Source organism: Mytilus californianus, unplaced genomic scaffold, assembly GCF_021869535.1.
Source record: "Mytilus californianus isolate M0D057914Y unplaced genomic scaffold, xbMytCali1.0.p SCAF_11, whole genome shotgun sequence".
NCBI lineage: Eukaryota > Metazoa > Mollusca > Bivalvia > Mytilida > Mytilidae > Mytilus > Mytilus californianus.
In genome coordinates, this window is record NW_026262593.1 from 52,292,488 (window position 1) to 52,314,429 (window position 21,942).

General features: G+C 32.8%; 1 protein-coding gene across 1 annotated transcript in view; it reads right to left on the reverse strand.

Moving 5' to 3' along the window:
• The window catches only part of LOC127720303 (GMP synthase [glutamine-hydrolyzing]-like), a 280,820-nt gene that overhangs the window by 233,791 nt on the left and 25,087 nt on the right, over window positions 1–21,942 (reverse strand). Inside the window, exons 13-16 of the mRNA XM_052226870.1 lie at window positions 18,040–18,165; window positions 16,384–16,499; window positions 12,271–12,574; window positions 8,972–9,649 (exon numbers count right to left, since the gene is read on the reverse strand). Coding sequence (XP_052082830.1) covers window positions 9,548–9,649; window positions 12,271–12,574; window positions 16,384–16,499; window positions 18,040–18,165 — 648 coding nt within the window. The 3' untranslated portion in view covers window positions 8,972–9,547. The remainder of the gene's footprint in view (window positions 1–8,971; window positions 9,650–12,270; window positions 12,575–16,383; window positions 16,500–18,039; window positions 18,166–21,942) is intronic.

Sequence of the window (21,942 nt, forward strand, 5' to 3'; positions counted from 1 at the left end):
ATATCTCATTATATTGAAAGAACGTGATTCATTTATTAGTTTTCATTGCCTTTGGACTAGCTTTCAGTAACTGCGCATACTCTTTAATCGGGATTTTTCGTTTCGTTTTCACGTCATTTTGGACCCTGGAGGAAAATCATCTCATTGTCAAACGAAGCATGCAGGATATGTTATTAGATAGCCAATGGTTACCATTAAAGCAGATTCATTGACAAACAAAACAAAAAAGATGCCAAAAAGCACAGATATAAGATTGACTGATTGACTGTTGGTGTTTAATGCCACTTTCAGCACTATTTGCTATATCGTCATAAAGGAAATGTTGAATAATGATTTATTGCTTGATCGTTTATTGCTTAAAACTTTCAGTAGCAAATGTTTTGATTGACTTTTTAGGACGAGAATAAGTTAACACTAAATGTAATGGGGACTCATTTTTGTGGGTTCTAAAAAGTGCATGAAGGGCGGTAAATCTAGGCTGTCGTTGAAAATGAGGATTAGCCCGAAATGGTTACCTTGCCAGTTTAAATGAAGATGGAAATATACATTTTTTAATACTTAAGTTAAAAATATGACAAAGTGGTAGTGTGAAGACAATAAAATGGCTGTAAATGTATCTAAAACGAAGGCTATATGTATTGGCTCTAAACAGAAGCTTTCAGTTACATAAAATGAAAACATTAATATTGCTATGAATGGACAACAAATTAAAGAAAATACATGTGAAAAGGTTCTAGGTATTTTTGTTGATCCATTTCTATCCTGGTCTTCTCATATTGATTATATCATAAAAAGGGTTAACTCTTCTTTAGCTTTACTAAAAAGGATAAAGAAATATTTAAATCACAAAGCTAGACAAATGTTCTAAAACGCTTACGTTTTACCTCACTCAGATTATTGTTGTTCAATATGGGGAAACTGTAATAAATTTCTATTAGATAGTTTACTAAAACTGCAAAAGAAGGCAGCAAGAATAATTTTAGACGAACATGAACACCAAACCTTCAAGCGAATTATTTTACGAATGTAACATTGTGCCGATTACACAAAGATTACATTATCATAAATCATTACTAATGTATAAGGCAAAACATGGCTTAGCTCCAGAATATATGTCCAGTCTTATTTTATCAGCTCCTGCAAACCAAAAAAACAATACAAGATTTTCGTCCTCAGATAATTTTATAATTCCAAAACCAAATACAGAGTTGTATAAGTCTAGTTTCTCGTACAATGGACCAAAAGTATGGAATGCTCTTCCTGGTTCAATTAAAAAATCAAACACAGTATTAAAATTAAAAACATAACTTCAAATCTATGTACTTTTAACATTACCATGATAAATATATGTATTGTTTATTTTTAATGTAATTATTATTGTATTAAGAGAGCCTTATTGAAAAGTGGTGTAATCCAAATGAGTTACTCTCTCTAAATAAAGGTATTATTATTATTATTATTAATATCATTATTACAACAAGCTTGGTTGAGTTGTTGCTATGTTCTTTTAACGTGCAGAGACCATGGCATCCCACCTACACCAGTCATCAAATTTAACGTCTCCATTCCGATCGACCTTGGCTGTGTATTTATGCATCCCGGAAAATCAATCAATGTATGATTGTACTGCCAGACGAAAAAAGGCGAAATTTCTATACACTTGATATAAGCTTAATAATGACCGATTTATCGTATAAAATGCTGATAGTAACGTAAATCTTGCTCATAGTAGAACAGGAACAGGTATGGTATGGTTTATAACAATGTTTCCTGAGGAACTTCTGTTAGGCGGAACAAATATACGTTGACATGCCCACATTGTTAGTCTTAATCTATTTCACCTATTAAATAATTAATTTAATTACCTTATATCCCATGGTTATCCTGATAAAATTCCACGCACGTGCTGCGTTCGGCCACTTATTTTCGGAATACTATGCCCGTAATGACTCGTTTAATGTCCATTGCTATTAAAACACCAATGAAAAAATCCGACAATGCCAACTCTGGGACTAATGCATGAATTATATATTGGACCTGTCAAACGGCACTTTTATTGAGAAAACACTTTTTCTTTTTCAAGGGTTTAAAACACTAGTATGCTTGGAAGGACAAATACACATGTACTATTATTGCTAAACCGTTATTCCATTTTTTTTCTATTTCTTGTTATAATGACCCTGGCCTTTGGTCTGATGACCCCAATACATTAGGCTTCTGTCCTTCCACATATCTTAGATCTGTAGAAGGTTCATTCCAATAAAGCAAGGGATACTCAAGTTGCCTTCTGAACTCCCCCCCCTCCTTGGTGTTCGAGTAACCTTGACCATTAACCTTGGTTATAAACCCTTAAATCAATAATCTACTTTCCCTTTCTTTTCTAGATAGTTTAATTCCAATCATCCAAGGGATACTCAAGTTACCGTCTGGAAACAATTTGTTTAAGGTTTTTCACGGCCAGACAAAATGATTGCTATATGCTCCCAAAAAATTCACTCACCCTGTAAAAATATGCCATTTTGGTATCTATTTTTATCTTGACTGTAATCAGTTATATTTGCTTATTTGTAAATCGTATTTAGTGACATCTTTGTTGATCTTGTATTGAAAATCATGTTTTTACTTTTTATAATTTATACCTTTTTGTAAATTCAGACCTTGTGTGCATTTATTATTGGGATTTTTGAAGAATGGACATAATGAGAGATTAATTATTACAGACGATTTGAACAGGACGACTTATTTGTTGATCTTATTTTTATTAACATTTTTGCTGTATATTGTTGCTCACTATCTCCAAAATACATAAAATGGTTATTCAAGGCAATAACATCTATAAGTCAATTGACAATTTCGACCATTTGACTTATTTGTAGATCTTTTGTGCTGAAAATTTTGATATTTACATTTTCTCTTGATTTATCATAGTTTCTGCAAAAATAATCTTTCAATGGCAATAACTCATATTAGAGTCAATTAGCGATTTTGGCCATGTTAAATTACTCGTAGATTTAATTTTGCTGGAAATTTTGCTGTTTTCACTTTTTTTTCTATTATGGTTTCTGCAAAATAGATTAAAATTCATATTCAAGGGCAATAACTCCTATAAAGGTTTTATTGATGTTATCAGCAATAGTGTACTCTGCCAAATTATGTTTCAGGACACTGACTTGTAAACACAATAATCTGTTGTCTTTGAATAGCATATCATGCCTGTTATATCATATTGTTTACTGCCAATTAGCTTTTAGGGAATTAGGCCTTTTAAATTACATAGACGCACATTCTCATTAGGTAAATAGCCTGTTATATTACCAATACAGCTGAATCACATAACATAATGTATGTAATAGCATACACGGTCTTTATTAAAAAAAATGGTTAATTGGCAAATTATTTTTAATTTTGCTTATTTATCTATAAAGTGTCAATTTTAGACAATATTGTTTATTACCTCTGATTATGAATACTGACAGCTTAAATATAAGTTCTGAAATACAATGCTAGTTTCCGTATTTGTAGATCTTGTTGTGCTGATTTTTTTTTGGTTTTTACTGTTTCTCTCTTATTTATTATATATTTCTGTAAAAATACACGAAATGGGCAAAAATCACCTTTTATGGGTAATAACTCTTCGAAGAGGTCAATTGACGATTTGAACAGGTTGAATTATTTTGCTTAACATTTTTGCTGTATATTGTTGCTCACTATCTCCAAAATATATAAAATGGTTATTCAGGGTCAATAACTCCTTTAAGAATTCAGTTGATAATTTCGGCCATTTGACTTATTTGTAGATCTTTTGTGCTGAACATCTTTGATACTTACAATACCTCTTGATTTATTACGGTTTCTGCATAAATAATCTTTCGAGGGCAATAACTCCTATAAAGGTTTAATTGTTGGCTTGTCTGTAGATCTTAATATTTTAGCTTAACACTTTTAATTTTACAATTTCTCTTTATCTTATAAAAGTATCTGTAAAAAAAAACGCAAAATAGTTGAAAATCGTCTTTCAATGGCAATAAATTGTAGATCTTATTGTTTTGGTCATTTTTACAGTATCAAAATTTTCTCTATCTAATCTAGTTTTCAAGACAACAACCAAAAACTTCGAAATTTACAAAAAATTGACATGTCAGTGCCAACTACTTCAAAAAGGGTAGTCCAATTTCTCTGAAAATTGTTTAAGTGTTTGAGATATAAACCAAAACTGTCAGATTTGCTGAAAATGGAAATTTCAGGGACATTAACTTAAAATTGGGTGTGTATATTGTTTGTTTAATTCTAGTGGTCAATAATAATAATTTTCTAAGAAACGTTTACTTTTTAGCCACAGTATGTATCTTAAAAGAGTACATTGTTTGTTAAATTCCCGTGTAGCTTTAAATAACACAGCCTTATAAATTACAATAAACTGTCTTGTTATAGTGTCAATTAGCTGTTCGATTATAGTGTACTCTGCCAAATTATGTTTCAGGACACTGACTTGTAAACACAATAATTTGTCTTTGAATTGCATATCGTGCCTGTTATATCATATTGTTTACAGCCAAATAGCTTTTAAGGAATTAGACCTTTTAAATCACATAAGACACACGTTCTCATTAGGTAAATAGCCTGCTAAATCATCAACACAGCTTGTTTAATCACATAACATAATGTATGTAATAGCGTACAGTCTTTATAAAACAAGAGGCTCTCAAGAGCTTGAATAGCTCACCTGTGATTTTTTGCTAAAATCTATCATCAATGATTTTTTTTGCTTTTCAATAAGTATTAATGAGTGGCTTAAAAATGCAATTTCACTGTTCTTTGTATCTGTCATATTTTCTTCAAAAGCAAAATAATGCATTTTTCCCCTATGTTCCATTTTAGCCATAGTGGCTATCAAGGAAATAAAATACAAAATTTATATAAGATACTCTGAAACTCATTCAGCCCAAGTTTGGCTGAAATTGATTCAGAAGTTTCAAAGGAGAAGATTTTTTAAAGTAAGCAAACTAGATGAACAAATTGTGAAAAATTGGTCTTTAAAGGACAGTTACTCATTAAGGGGTCAATTGACAATTTTTGTCATATAAACTTAGTTGTAGATCTTACTTTGCTGAACATTTTTGCTGTTTACAGTTTATCTTTGTCTATAATAAAATTCAAGATAATAACCAAAAACTGCAAAATTTCCTTAAAATCATCAATTCAGGGGCAATAACCTAAGAAATCCCAATTTGGCTGATAATTTCAGGGCAGGCAGACTTAGACCTAATGAATACTTAAACTCCTTGTCTGATTTGCTCTAAATGCTTCAGTTTCTGAGATATAAGTCAAAAATTGCATTTTACCCTATGTTCTATTTTTAGCCATGGCGGCCATTTTTTCTGAGGAAACAGAAAATAAAACACAAATTTATTCTAGATAACCTAAGAATCATTCAGCTTAAGTTTGGTTTAATTTGGTTCAGTAGTTTCAGAGGAGATATTTTAAGTTAGAAAACATGATAAACAAATTGTGTAAAATTGTCTTTAGGGCAATAACTCTTTAAGGGGTCAATTAACAATTTTGGTCATATAAAACTTATTTGTAGATCTTACTTTGCTGAACATTTTTGCTATTTACAGTTTATCTTTATCTATAATAATATTGAAGATAATAACCAATAAATGTGGATAGTGTCCACATGTGGACACAGATGATGCCCCCGCTTGCATATCATATAGTTATAAAGGGACATAACTGAAGAAAGGTAAAAGTGACGCTACCCAAATTTGTACTTGATCTGAGTTTTGTAGTAATAAGTATTTTGTATAAGTTTCATAACATTTGGTTGAGGCAAAATAAAGTTAGAGAAGGGAAACGAAAAATTCAGTAATTTTTCCATTTGTAAAGGGCATAACTCTAGAACGGTAAAAGTGACGCCACCAAAATTCAAACTTGATCTGTGTTTTGTGGTAATAAGCATTGTGTATAAGTTTCATAACATTTGGTTGAGGCAAACTAAAGTTGGAGAAGGGAAACGAAAAAATTCAGCAATTTTTCCATTTGTAAAGGGACATAACTCTAGAACGGTTTAAGTGACGCCACCAAAATTCAAACTTGATCTGTGTTTTGTGGTAATAAGCATTGTGTATAAGTTTCAAACCATTTGGTTGAAGCAAACTAAAGTTAGAGAACGGAAACAAAAAATTAAGCCATTTTTTCATTTGTAAAGGGGTATAACTCTAGAACGGTAAAAGTGACGCCACCCAAATTCAAACTTGACCTGTGTTTTGTGTTAATAAGCATTGTGTATAAGTTTCATAACATTTGGTTGAGGCAAACTAAAGTTAGAGAACGGAAACCAATTTTGGGACGTACGGACAGACGTACAGACGGACAAGGGTAAAACTTTATAAAAACTACAAAATTTCCTTAAAATGACTAATATAGTGGCAGCAACCCAACAATGGGTTGTGAGATTCATCTGAAAATTTCAGGGCTGATAGAACTTGACCTAATGAACATTTTACCCCGAGTCAGATTAGCTCTTTATGCTTTAGTTTTTGAGATATAAGCCAAAAACTGCATTTTACCCCTATGTTCTATTTTTAGCCATGGCGGCCATAATTTTTGACGAAACAGAAAAAAAAACACAAACTTTATTCTAGATACCCTAAGGATCATTCAGCTTAAGTTTGGTTAGAATTGGTTCAGTAGTTTCAGATGAGAAGATGTTGAAAATAGTTTACACCGGACGGACGACGACGGAAGACGACTGACGAAGGACGCAAAGTGATGGCAAAGCTAAAAATGGTTAATTGGTAAATTATGTGTATTTAGCTTCTTCATCTATAGTCTCCATTTTAGATAATATTGTTTATTATCCCTGATTATGAATACTGACAGTTTAAATATAAATTCTGAAATACAATGCTAATTTTCAGTATCAGAATCTAAAGGTATTTTTATTGTTTGGACCCCAAAATCAAAATACTGTCATATCATTGGTTGCAGTTATTTAGATTAGGATGCTTTTAACCAATCACAACATTTTATTGCAGAGTTTTGAAAAGTATTACCTATGATGCATTTGAATCTTGTAATAGAGGGAGTCTGCTGATGATATTTAAAATAAGTCCATTTTCATCCATTAAGTCTTTGATAATGTTTAACACATCAAAATTATGGGATATCAAGATAAGTCTGTGGACCTGTTACTATTAAAGACACAAGCATCTTAAAAACTAAATTTTTGGTGGAAGTAGATGCCTCTGGACTTTTCATAAGATGATGATGAAAGATGGCCGTTTCTGAATTTTTCATACAAATGGTATCAAATGCCTGCTTAAAATCAAGTGGCAAATTGCAAATTAAATGCATATTCAGGATGAGAACATGTTACAGCTCTTTTCATAATGCTAGCAAGTCAAAGGTTTGTTTGGCTTGCTTGCTTTGTTTGTATTAATGTTTGCTCAAGCATTGTAATTAAGATTGACATCTGCAAACAATATAAGTAGGCGGAGTTAAATCTGTGTAAAGGTAAATTTGATTATTTGATAATGTCCAATCAAATTTAAATATAATGTATACAAGTTTAAATCCTCCTTTTTATGTTGTTTTCAGATGTCAATCTTAATTACAATGCTTGAGCAAACATTGATACAAACAAAGCAAGCAAGCCAAACAAACCTTTGCCTTGCTAGCATTACGAAAAGAGCTGTAATGTGATATCAATATGAAACGGCTTGTATTAGACTGACATGCTGAGCTGAAATTTTAATTTGCTAGTTCACAAGGTAACAGTCCGCAGGTAGACAAATCACCCCACTTGGACACATTATCCCGACTCTGTGTCCACCAGTCTTTGCTCTTTCTCCTATAAAAATATTGTGTCCTCAGGGGAATAGCAACAAATACCAATTTGCAAGTAATTGGTTTTTTCGAACCGGCTGGGCCAGAACCTATGACTTCCAGCACTCAAGTGAGCCCCTTACCATGAGACCAATGATGCAGTTAAACTTTTCAATATAATATTTGAGAAGGAATGAATGTTGAACTGTATAAAACATATATTACATATAACAAGAATTTCAAAATATTTGACCAGTAGTGTAAAGTAAAATAACAAAAATACCGAACTCCAAGGGAAATTCAAAATGGAAAGTCCTTTATAAAATGGCAAAATCAAAAGCTCAAACACATCTAATGAATGAAAAACAACTGTCATATTCCTGACTTGGTATAGGTATTTGACAGGTCAGTTTTTTTTTAAATTGAGAAATTCAGGGGTTTCTGGGCAATATTGTTTGATGCCTAGCAAAGGTAAAAACCAAAAGGAATTACAAAGGGATCTGTAAAATTTAAAATGTAAGAAGCCAACATCCTTAATGAATTTATTGAGACAATATCTAGCCCAAAAAGAGGCTGCTTCTTACAGACAAAACATTCAATAAGTCAACAATTGTACGAGTTACAATAAAATTCGTTTTGCAAATGTCAACATAGGTGTAGTCAGAATAGTACCTTAGAAAAATCATGTGAATACTAATAATTTCTGTTTTTGAACATGTACTGGTAACACTGCTCGTATGTTTGTGAATACTGAAGATTCATTTATTTTCACAGATTGAGGAAGAAATCTATTTTCATGGATATCTGATTTCTTGGTTTTGCCATAGTTTGCATACAAGCCTATAGAAAATTTGTACTTCACAAAACATTTAAATAAGTGGTTCACCTATTCAAACAACATCCAGGTAAATTGATATCCCACAAATATTAATGAATCCACAGTATTGAATTAAGGATGTACTTAGGTGATCTAAGATAAAATTAAATTAATCAAGAATTCAAAATTGATACTTTAAGCTGGAAAAGTATTAGTTAAGGATCAAAATAAGCTAAAAATACTAATAGGTCATGGAGCTCCTTTTCGAGATATTTGATTTATAAAATATGGCGGGAAAAGGCTGACTCAGCATGCTCAGACTTTTACCTTATATTTGCATTGGTATTATTTGGGTCTCAAATCAAAAGGAGGAAAATCAAGAATCTGCTTAAACTTTGTCAAATGACCTTTTATGAGCTATTAAGTCTTATGTTAAAAGATAAAAAGGTGTTATGGGGCAAATATTTTACCTTCTATAATATGGAAAAACACCAAGAAGTCCGAAAATTTGACACTTATTCCAAAACCTCACCTAAGTACATCCTTAACAACTAACTGGTATTCACAATATGTAGCTCTTAAAATATACATTTGTATCAAGAAGCATCTAGAAAATTTTTAGCAGGGGTTCAAATTTGCTTTAAATAATGAAAGGTCCCGGACCATTTGAAATTTTAAGTGAAGGGTCCTCCATGAGAACTCAATGGTCGTGTATCAAGCATCAGTGTAAAGAATGGAAGGTCTTTGACTTTTGAAATTTAAAAATGAAAAGTCCTCTATGAGAAAAGACTGATCGCGGACCTCGGACCCACACTAATTTGAACCCCTGCTTTATGACTTCCTTTCTCAACTGATGATATAGACTAAGCCCAGATTTAACAATGATAAGTTTGGCAAATGTTATTATTCCCACTCTGTTGTACCAGGAGGCTTGGATGTCAGATCATACATAACTCTCGATAATCCTGGTACTGTTAAAATCTCTGTAACCATTCTATCTAGCACCTGCAAATATCAGATATTTTAATTGTGATTGATTGATTGATTGTTGGTGTTAAACGCCACTTTCAGCACTATCGGCTATATTGTGGTGGTTAGTTTTTAATTGGTGGAGGTAGCCAGAATGCCCACAGAGAACCCCAAACCTTCAGCAGGAAAACTGATACTCTTGTCAATAAAACTTGGAGTCGAAACTCACAACCTCAGTGCAGTGATACAGTATACGTAGTTCAACTATTTGTAAGACCACTCATCCACCAAGACCAATTTTTTTTAAATTGTGAATAATGAATCATAAAATCAATTTTGTTATTACAGTGATATGAAATACATGGGTCACTATAATTAAATTTTCAACAGTGGCTCTTATAAAATATATATTTTCACTGTTGAAAATCATTTACAAGTTTTACTATTTTTTGCAATACTGGTAAATATACATATATGTAAATGCGTGGGTGTATGTTAATTTAACCATATGACAAAAATTTACAGTTCAGTTATACATGTACTCCCTCATATTAATACAAAATATCATTGACCTACCAAAATGATCTAATAAACTGCTGAAACAACAGCCGTCATCATAGATTGATTGGTGTTTAAAACCACTTTTAACACTATTGTGCTATTTTGTGGCAGTCAGTCTTTATTGGTGGAGGATGCTGGAGTACCCAGAGAGTACCACCAACCTTCGGTAAAAAAAACTGACACCTGTCATGTACGGGATTTGAAATTCACAACCTCAGTGTTGAAAGGCTAGTGTGATACAGTAGTTAGACTACTTAGACCTCTCGGCCACCAAGTACCCTCCATCATCATAGAAACAGCAGTCCTAAATCTCGCTTTACTGACTTCGTTGAGGAGAGACAATTAAAAAAAAAGAAACCTTAATTTTAAAAGCATGGTATACTGTATTGTTTTTGCAATCTAGGTAGCTAATATAAATTACTGTTTTTATTATATCTCCTCATTTGTCCTTTACTTAAAGAATAATATTGGGTTTTTATTATCATGGCAAAAGCAAGGTCAAATACCCTTTGCATCAGTTTTACTTCCGTGACTTCATCGAGAAAATTTAAAAAAGCCATAATTTTGAAAGCATGTATGATTGTTCTGTTTTGCAGTCTTAGGAGCCAAATAATGGCTCTTATCATACCTCATCCTTTGTCCTCTTCCTTGAAAGAATATTGTGATATCATGGCGAAAGAAATGAAATGTTTCCACTCCTTGTTCATATCGAACAAATTCAAAATATATCATTGATATTAAATAAACACAACATCACATGCAGTTTTGTGAGTTGATACATGCATTTTCATCAACTTAGAACATTTTTTTCTTCAGGTGAATTAATCAATGAGTGACAGATTTCTCTTAGAAGAAATTTAAAGGTCCCAGTTAATAAAACTCCACAGAGAACAATAGCTATTGTATTTATTCTGTGGACAGTCAAGGGTCTAACTTAAATAAGTTATTAGAGAAAAATAACATACATTTGTTATTTAGGGCTAAAAAATAAAAAATCTGTGATAACATATGTATGTTACATGTTTCAAAGGGGCATACATTCTTTATTTTGTTAAATTGTGTACTAGTTCTATTGATATTATAATTGTCTTTATGTATATTAAACTTTAGAACGATATAACAGCCCATAGTTTGCCAATCATGCATAACACACCCATGTTATTACAGAAAAAATATGCCTGTAATAACTAAAGGGTGTTATTACAGTTTCTCTACATCTCTTCAAAGCCTTTTCTCCTACATATATCACAATTTATTTGAATTTACTGTAATAAATAATGATAACAGCATGTAATGAGGTTCTGCGCAAGCTTCCTAGTCATTCCCAAGTGTCTCATGTAATAAGTTAAATGCCTGTAATAACTAAGCCTTGTTATTACAGCTAAGTTATCACTTGGGAAGTTTCAAGAATTCCCCAAGTGCTCACTAAAAATAAAATTTGTTATGGTACATTTAACTGATAACAAACATATGTTACTACAGATTAAGAGAAAGTATCCGTAATAACACATGTATGTTATTTTTCTCTAATAACTTATTCAAGTTACACCCTTGACTGGTGGAACAAGTGAACTAAAAAAAGTTTAAATCGACAGGTAAACTACAAATGATTCTGTAGAAAAGTTTCATTTCTTTCTCAATAAGGCCAAAAAAATATGTCTGTTTACAGTAACCCGACCGACCCTACTTTAGAGTCATTTTATTCCCGTCTTAAAGTGAAAAATAAAATGAACTTTTGTCAAAAGCAAAGTTAGAGTTGCCAATAAAATAAATCAATTGCCTGATACATCTAAATGTTCACAATCATGAATATGACAGCTGTTTTAAGAAACTCACGACTCGTGTGATGAAATAAACACTTTGCCGCCATTTTTTTCCCAACCAATAACCAAGGAAAATAATCCAATCATTAAAAATATGGGTAAAGTTGGCCCATGGACAACTCGACCATTGCAAGACTCAAAATCATGTTGCAAAAAAAATAAAATAAAATGGAAATACCAACCTACCTACCCTATTTTTTTAATGATATAACTTTTAACAGACATATATTTTTTTGGGGCCTAATATCATCATAAAAACAACATCAAATTTACCTTTGTGTCAATATGCTGTCCAGGTGTTGCTGGTATACCTGTCATAAAATCATTCGTAATGAATGTGCGTATTGCTATTGACCTTTGACACGACGGAAGGTTCAGAGCAGGATCCCGATCAAAATGTAATGGCGTTATAATCACTGGCATTTGACTTAGTTTATGAACACATTTTTCTTCTATTAATACTTTTGTACACAAATAGTCAGCTTGTCGTAAGGTACTTAGCACTCCACTTGTGAGGTATGTTGGTGTTATATCCTCCAATGGGTATTTGACACTACCACCAAAGATGTACACAACCCTGAAAATCAAGATAACCATGTAAAACAACATCTAAATTTATTCATTAAATTCAGAAATTTTGTTGCAAAAATTGCAATGGAATAGATATGGCAAAAACTCACATTTTAATTTTGATACATGTAGTAGCATTTACTGAAGTCTCAATAATCACACATTTTTGTCCATTCTTCAAAAAATCGTAATAAAAAATGCTCGCAAAAATTTCTGAATTTACAGTAATTTCTTTTGTTCAGAACTACAATTTCTAGAAAATTAAAATATTCAAAGTGCTTTGATAAAGGCTGTTCCATAATGAAAATGCATGGAGGAATGGGAGACACTTTTTCAGACCCCAACCATCATTAATTTAAAATTATCTTTTGCTAATAATTCTTTCAAGGAAAATGCAACCACCCTCAAACTAATTACTTTGAGTACCTCTCATCCCCCCTCTACGATCAATTTTGAATCGGCCCTAACCAATTACATAAATCAAACTTAAGGATTATTTATATTATTGAAGTGCCATTAAAAATGATTTTTTGCATTTAGAATAGAATCTTTAAAAGGATTTAATCACATTAACAGTCATTCTATGTATGACTACAGTCTTTTAAATAAGCTCTATATATTAATTAAAGAAATGTCTTAAATAAAGTTAGAAATTCTAAAGGCAGTCCACTTAAACTCTGTGTCAACAAATAGTGTTGACACCTTTACTGCAGCATGAAATATTGGTTGTATAGACTATGTTGTAATATGAGAAGTAACAGATGAAAAAAGACTCTCTTTTAAGAAAATTATCAATGATGCTTTAATTGTCTGATAATTTCTTAAAAATTATTTATCTTTCATTTCTAAACTTTAAAATAGCATATATCACAATAACCACAATACAGATTAAGATTTGATGTCTAACTCACTTTTTTTCTCTCAAGAATTTCCTCTCAGTGGCTTAAGAAAAAAATCTTTGTAGAACAAAACTGCATGTGCCCCATTTTATTTTTTTGAAAAAAAAAACAACATAAAATAAAAGTTTTACTGCTGTCAACCTTTTAAAATTTTCTTGTGTTAGAGGAAACCAACATTCAATTTTCAATGGCAAAATAAACAAGAGGCTCTCAAGAGCCGGAATTGCTCACCTGTAATTTTTTGCTTAAATCTTTCATCAATGATTATTTTTGCTTTTCAATATATATTAATGAATGGCTTAAAACTTCCATTGAAATGTTCTTTGTATCTGTCATATTTTCTTCAAAATCAAAGAAATGCATTTTACCCCTATGTTTCAAGTAAGCAAACTAAAGAACAAATTGTGAAAAATTGATTTTAAAGGGCAATAACTCCTTAAGGGGACAATTGACAATTTTGGTCATACAAAACTTATTCGTAGATCTTACTTTGCTGAACATTTTTGCTGTTTACAGTTTATCTTTATCATTAATAATATTCAAGATAATAACCAAAATCTGCAAAATTTCCTTAAAATTACCAATTAAGTCGCAGCAATCCAACAATGGGTTGTTAGATTCATCTGAAAATTTCAGGGCTGACAGAGCTTAGCCTAATAAACATTTTTACCTCCATTAGATTAGCTCTTAATGCTTTGGTTTTTGAGATATAAGCCAAAAATTGCATTTTACCCCTACATTCTATTTTTAGCCATGGCGGCCATGTTATTTTACGAAACAGAAAATAAAACACAAACTTTATTCTAGATACCCTAAGAATCATTCAGCTTAAGTTTGGTTGGAATTGGTTCAGTAGTTTCAGATAAGATTTTTTAAAGTTAAAAAACATGATAAACAAATTGTGTAACATTGTCCTTAAAGGGTAATAACTCCTTAAGGGGTCAATTGACAATTTTGATCATTGAACTTATTTGTAGATCTTACCTTGCTGAACATTTTTGCTGTTCACAGTTTATCTTTATCATTAATAATATTCAAGATAATAACCAAAAACTACAAAATTTCCTTAAAATTACCAATTTAGTGGCAGCAACCCAACAATGGGTTATCAGATTCAACTGAAAATTTCAGGGCTGATAGAACTTCACCTTATGAACACTTTAACCCCATGACAGATAGGCTCTAAATGCTTTGGTTTTTGAGATATAAGCCAAAAACTGCATTTTACCCCTATGTTCTATTTTTAGCCATGGCGGCTATGTTATTTGACGAAACAGTAAATAAAACACAAACTTTATTCTAGATACCCTAAGCATCATTCAGCTTAAGTTTGGTTGGAATTGGTTCAGTAGTTTCAGAGGAGAAGATGTTTGAAATAGTTTACACTGGGCGGACAATGACTGACGACGACAGACGACGACGACGGACGCCAAGTGATGGCAAAAGCTCACAGTTCCTAAGGAACGGTGAGCTAAAAAGAAACGATGCAGTGTTTCAATTCATGACACAAAATCACTAAACACATAAAAAACCAAAAATTATGCCTCAAAAATTATTTTTTCCCTCTATCTTTAGTAAATCAGTGTTCCCAGATCTGCCCCAAATAGAAGGGCCACCCGCCCTTGGTGCCCTTACCCTCGCCCTCCTGCCCTTCAAAGCAAAAAATTGTACCCATATGCCTTCTACAATAAACTTAAATCAAATTACATGTCTATCTGCATTTCCAGTAAAATTGTTACCTGCATGCTTGTCTAAACAACTAATTAATTGACAATGACATATAACCTTTGGCAGTTTTATCACCTCTGTTGGTGATTGGCCTCTGCTAATTAGATAATTTAAGATAATTGAACAAATACTAGATATTTAATGCAAAATGAAATGACATGTGCTCCATTTGTAAATTGTTTATGTGCACTAGAAAAACTTTATTTAAGTTTGTATAGTGAGGATTAAATAAATAAATAAATCTTATGTCTTGTTAAACAATATTAAAGGCATATTAATAGACTTAATTGGAAAATGCAGTAAGTATTCTCTTTATTTTCTTGTTGTCTGACATAAAATTGGATTTTGAACATCAATGTGATTGCATCACTTAATGTCTTATCTCTTATATTTATAATATTCCTTACTAAGGAGCACTTTAATGTGCACATAAGACCTACTTACTTGTAACATTTATTAAGGACAAAATAAATAATTGTCAATATACAATATTAGCATGTATTCACAAATAATTCAACTGTAATTTTATAATATTGTGATAAAACATGGAAATAAAATAAAGAAATATGCTGAAAATATGGCCTCAAGTTTATCTTAGAAATATTGAAAAAAATCTAGGGGATGTGCTAACAGCACTCTTATGTTTAATTTGTTAAAATGCTTTATATTGTCTAATTTTATAGGTACATTTCTATTGGAAGGGATTTATCAGAATTAGTATTTTTGGCATTCATTTTACTTTGCACAAGTGCCCTATAAATCTGATTGATTGCGCAAAAGTGCCCTTTGAGTCAACTAGCACCCTTCTGCCCTGAGATTCAAGCTGGAATACTGTAAATCGTTGGCATTTTCATGAATATGAAACAGCCGAATTAACAATCTATTTTTCAGTTCGTAAATCTACCATATAACAAAAAAGGGTCGATTCAATCTGATTTCCTGTGTCCGTGCTAAGTTTACAAGGATATGACAATGCTCCATTCTATTTTCTGTTCTGGTAATTAATTATTACATCAGCCAATGAAATTCCTGCCTTCAAATTTTTGAAGATGTGTATCAATACAACAAAACCAGAGGATCCTGAAAGGTCTCTTAAACAGAAAGAACAATAGAGCATTATCAAATCCTTGTATGCAAAAGGATGAACACAGGATTTATATTCTATTAAATCAGATTGAATTCAATTTACCTGTTGATATTGTGACAGATCCGTGGGATGAGCTTGGCAAGATACATCAGACTTGTCCAGGGTGGTTTCTCATCTGTTGATAAACCAACAACATAACTGTAGGTTCTACAATCACCCTAAAATAAATAAGTGCAAAGATATAACATCCTAAACTTTATTATGCACTCGCCTGATTATTTTTTCATCATGAAGTCTGAGTTGTCTCCCATTAGTTCGAGTTGTCTTTCTTAGGTAAGTTTCGACTTAATACTTCATATGAAAAATAAGAGTGCACACACTGAAATGTCTCGCCTTCTTTACTAATCATTGATATTATCATGATTATGTTGATAGTCCTAAATATAAAGCTTTATTACAACTGTCACATAAACTTAACATTAACCAAGTAAACTAAACATTGACCAATGATCCATGAAAATGAGGTCAAGGTCAGATGAACCATGCTAGGCAGGCATGTACAGCTAACAATTCTTCCATACAACAAATATAGTTGACCTAGTGCTTATAGTTTAAGAAAAACAGACCAAAACACAAAAACTTAACACTGAGCTATAAACCGTGAAAACGAGGTCAAGGTCAAATAAAACCAGCCAGACTGACATGTATATCATAAAATATTTCCATACACCAAATATAGTTGACCTATTGCATATAGTATTAGAAAAAAGACCAAAACTCAAAAAATTTAACATTGACCACTGAACCATGAAAATGAGATCAAGGTCAGAAGACACCTGCCAGCTAGACATGTACAACTTACAATCATTCCATACACCAAATATAGTAGACCTATTGCATACAGTAGAAGGAAAACAGACCAAAACACAAAAACTAAATTATAACCACTGAACCATGAAAATGAGGTCAAGGTCAGATGACACCTGCCTGACCACCAAAACTTAACCTTGTTCACTGATCCATGAAATGAGGTCGAGGTCAAGTGAAAACTGTCTGACAGGCATGACGACCTTGCAAGGTACGCACACACCACATATAATTATCCTATTACTTATAATAAGAGAGAATTTAACATTACAAAAAATCTTAACTTTTTTTCAAGTAGTCACTGAACCATTTAAATGAGGTCAAGGACATTGGACATGTGACTGACGGAAACTTCGTAACATGAGGCATCCATATACAAAGTATGAAGCATCCAGACCTTCCACCTTCTAAAATATAAAGCTTTTAAGAAGTTAGCTAACGTCGCCGCCGCCGCTGCCGGATCACTATCCCTATGTCTAGCTTTCTGTGACAAAAGTCGAAGGCTCGACAAAAAACTAAATTTTTGCAGTTTTGTGAATAAAGATATATTATATTTAAATGATAATTGAATATAATGGCAAGATCTATGTGATCTGTAGTTTACATAGAGATGTGTACTGTGGATTCAATCATTTTTGTAGAGAATTGTATTTTTGCAGATATTTGATTGAATGGTTTTGTCATTAAAAGTCTTCATACAAGCCTATAGAAAACGTGTACTCTGTTGAATATTTATATTCTTAGTTTATTTATACCCAGGAAATCCATGAAAATCAATACCTCAGGAAATAGCAATGAATCCACCGAATATGTAAAGGATAACAGTTCAAGTAAAGGATAGATATGAAACATTATATCCAGCCCTCGCCTTTTTTCTAAAATTTATTATACCTGTACACCAACAGTCTTAATGGGCAGTAATGTTGATGTCAAGTTACACTCAGAACTTATTCTTTTCAGTTCTTCTCTTTCTTCTTCTGTTGTGCTATCTTTTATTTTCGTAATAAGTAAATGTGGCTGAAAATAAAATGAATTTGTATGATAAAATAAAATAAAAGTCAAGCCAAATACATTTAGGAAATGTAGACATGAAGTTTAGAACTATAATATATAAATGTGTAACCAGATACTCAATTAAAGCAATTTAGGAGTAACTTTCTATTTAATTATTTCCAATAAATTCTATATTCTAACTAATGCTTCAACTAATTATGATTGCGGCCAACTTTTGTCTTGAAAATGCAATGAAAGTCATATTATTAAAACCAAATTGTAACCAAATTGTCATTCCTAAATCTACATTTGCAGATCATTGAAAAGGTTTCTCTCCATATCGACTAAAAATCATTAGACAATCAAATTCCACCACCCCAACTTTGTGCAAAACAATATTTCTCCAACTTGACAGTAAAATTATAAATATTCAAAAAGCACAGCAAGACTCACGTTTTAAGGATGTTCGCTACACTAGTTTTTGACTTTTTCTAAGATATTCCAAATCCTCTAGTTTACACCAAAAGATAATATACTTCTAGGCAGTTGGAATGTAAGAACTATGTATGCCACAGGTAAAACTGCAGAAGTGGAGAGGGAAATGGACAGATACAATATAGAAATATTGGCCTTAAACGAAGTCAGATGGCTAGACAGTGGAAAGCTTACACTTCAAAATGGTAAAGTATTATTATACTCAGGCAGGAATGATGGACTACATCAGGCAGGAGTTGGAATGATGCTGTCAAGCTGAGCAAAAAAGGCACTGATTGAATGGAAGCCAATCACTGAGAGATTAATGTATGCCAGATTTCACACATCAACCATTAAAATAAGTATAATCACTGTATATGCACCGACCAACGATGCTACAGATGAAACAAAAGAAAGCTTCATAAAACAGCTAGATAGAGTCATAGCAGGAACACCTAAACATGACATCCTCTTAGTAATGGGAGACTTTAATGCAAAGGTTGGGATGAACAATGAAGGTCATGAGAACATCATGGGAAGGCATGGAATAGGTAGAAGAAACGAAAATGGAGAAAACCTCCTTGATATTTGTCAAAGGAACAACTTAGTCATTACTGGCACAATCTTTCCACACAAAGACAAACACAAAGTAACATGGATATCACCAAACAAGAAAACAGAAAATCAAATAGACCATATCCTGGTTACTAGACAACACAGAACATCAATACTGGATGCAAGAGCTATGAGAGGAGCAGACATTGGCAGCGATCACGAACTCCTCAAATGCATATTAAGAATCAAACTTAAGAAATACAAAATAGTAACAGATACTTCAAGAAAGAGATTCGATACCACCAAACTACAACGTCCAGAAGTAAGAAAAGCTAAAGAACAGGTTCCAACTCTTAGACGAACTAGAGGACATAGAAACATTCTGGGAAGGTATAACAAAATGCTATAAAGAAACAGCAACTAACACACTAGGTTTCAAAGAGCGTGGGCAAAAGCCCTGGATCTCCAATGAGTCGTGGAAACTTGTAGATGAGAGAAGAAAACTAAAGGAAAGAACTAACAACAGTAGATCAGAACAAGAAATGATTGTAACAGGATGCTGTTACGAAGTCTCCAAAACGAAGGTCCCATAATTTGTAATTCCCAGGGTCGCCTGACATTGGACAAAGTCCAGTGAAAATTGGTTTGGTCCAGTAAAGTTATATGCATTAGTGATGCCTGGGGACTAATCCTGTATATCATTCAAATCATCTTGGCATGACAAACCAGAATATATATGGTTTACGGGTGGGGATCTCGACCATTTACAAGATATTAGAACATTGGGGGTGGGGGGGAACCCCTGGGGACTGACCCTATACGTCATTCAAATGTTCGAGACATGATGATCAGGAATATATATGGTTCAGGGGTGGGGATCTCGACCATTTACAAGATATTAGAACTTTCTTAAATGGCAGGGGGTGGGGGTGACCCCTGGGGACTAACCCTGTATATCATTTGATGTGCTTTATCATGACAAACCAGAATATATATGGTTTAGGGGTGGGGATCATGACCATTTACAAGATATTAGAACTTTCTCAAATGGCAGGGGGTCGGGATGACCCCTGGGGACTAACCCTGTATATCATTCAAACCATCTAAGCATGACAAACCAGAATATATATGGTTTAGGGGTGGGGATCTCGACCATTTACAAGATATTAGAACTTTCTTAAATGGCAGGGGGTGGGGGTGACCCCTGGGGACTAACCCTGTATTTCATTTAATGTGCTTTATCATTTAGAACATTTTCAATTAAAAAGATTGTATATATCACAAACGGTTTTCAATTTATAATCATTTGAAAAGTTTAAAAAATAAAATCCCATAGGGTTCTATTGTAAAACCCTCCTTTCTTTTTGCCCCTCAAAGTACCCCTTTATAAACCCCATTGCACAAACAAAACCCTGATTGCACCACTAGACATGTTAGTCTAACATATTGTGAAACCCTAAGTTAATCTGACAAGCGGTTTTGGAGAACGGGTGCGGACAAGTTCAAATTTAAAAGCGGCGGAAGAAGAAGAAGAAGAAGAAGAAGAACTGAGCAAAACCAATAAGTCTTCCCAAACTTCGTTTGGGAGACTTAACGAGTTAAGAACAACTTACATGCCAAGTACAGTGACAAAGACAAGGAGGTGAAGAAAAGTATGAGAAACGACAAAAGGCAATGGACAGACAACTTTAAAATAATAGAAGAAGCAGAAAAAGCAGCAAGCAATGGTATGATGAAAACAGTATATGAAGTAACAAGAACAATTTGCAATGAAAAACAGAAACCACCTCAAGTCATCAAAGATAAGTCTGGAAATCCATTATCTAACCATGACGAAAAACTTAAAAGATGGAAAGAACACTTTCAAGAAGTCTTGAACAGACCTGAACCTGAAATACCATTTAACATCAATTTAAACTATGAAATCGAGGAAAGAGAGATAGATACAGGTCCAATCAGGAAAGAGGAAATTTCAAAAGCCTTGAAAAGATTAAAAAATGGGAAGTCAGGAGGCATAGATGGCATAACAGCTGAGATACTAAAAGCAGATACAATAACAACAACCGAGTATCTACATAAACTTTACAATATGATATGGATTGGAGATGAAATACCAAAAGAGTGGAATAAAGGTCTGATAGTTAAAATAGTAAAGAAAGGAGATCGAACATGCTGTGATAACTACAGAGGCATAACACTACTTTCTGTGCCAAGTAAAGTATTCACAAAAATCATTATCCAAAGAATACAAGAAGGAATAGATGAAGAGCTGAGACAAGAACAAGCTGGCTTCAGAAGGGGTAAAAGCACTACCGAACAACTTTTCACGTTAAGAAACATCATAGAACAATGTTCCGAATGGAATGCTCCTTTGTACATCAACTTTGTAGACTTTGAAAAGGCGTTTGATTCCATCCACAGGGAAAGCTTATGGTCCATCTTAAAAGCTTACCACATCCCAGACAAACTCATCACAGTTATAAAACTCTTTTGCGACTCATTTGAGTGTGCAGTCATAGACGAAGGTATACAATCGGAATGGTTTAAAGTAAAAACGGGAGTAAAACAAGGATGTGTGATGTCTGGTTTCTTATTTCTGTTAGCCATTGACTATGTCATGAAACAAACGATTAAAGATCATGAAACAGGAATCAGATGGAAATTCACCACCAAACTGGAAGACCTTGATTTTGCTGACAACCTAGCACTACGTACTGTCTTCCAAATTCCAACACATACAACTGAAAACAGATAAACTTCAAGAGAATGCCA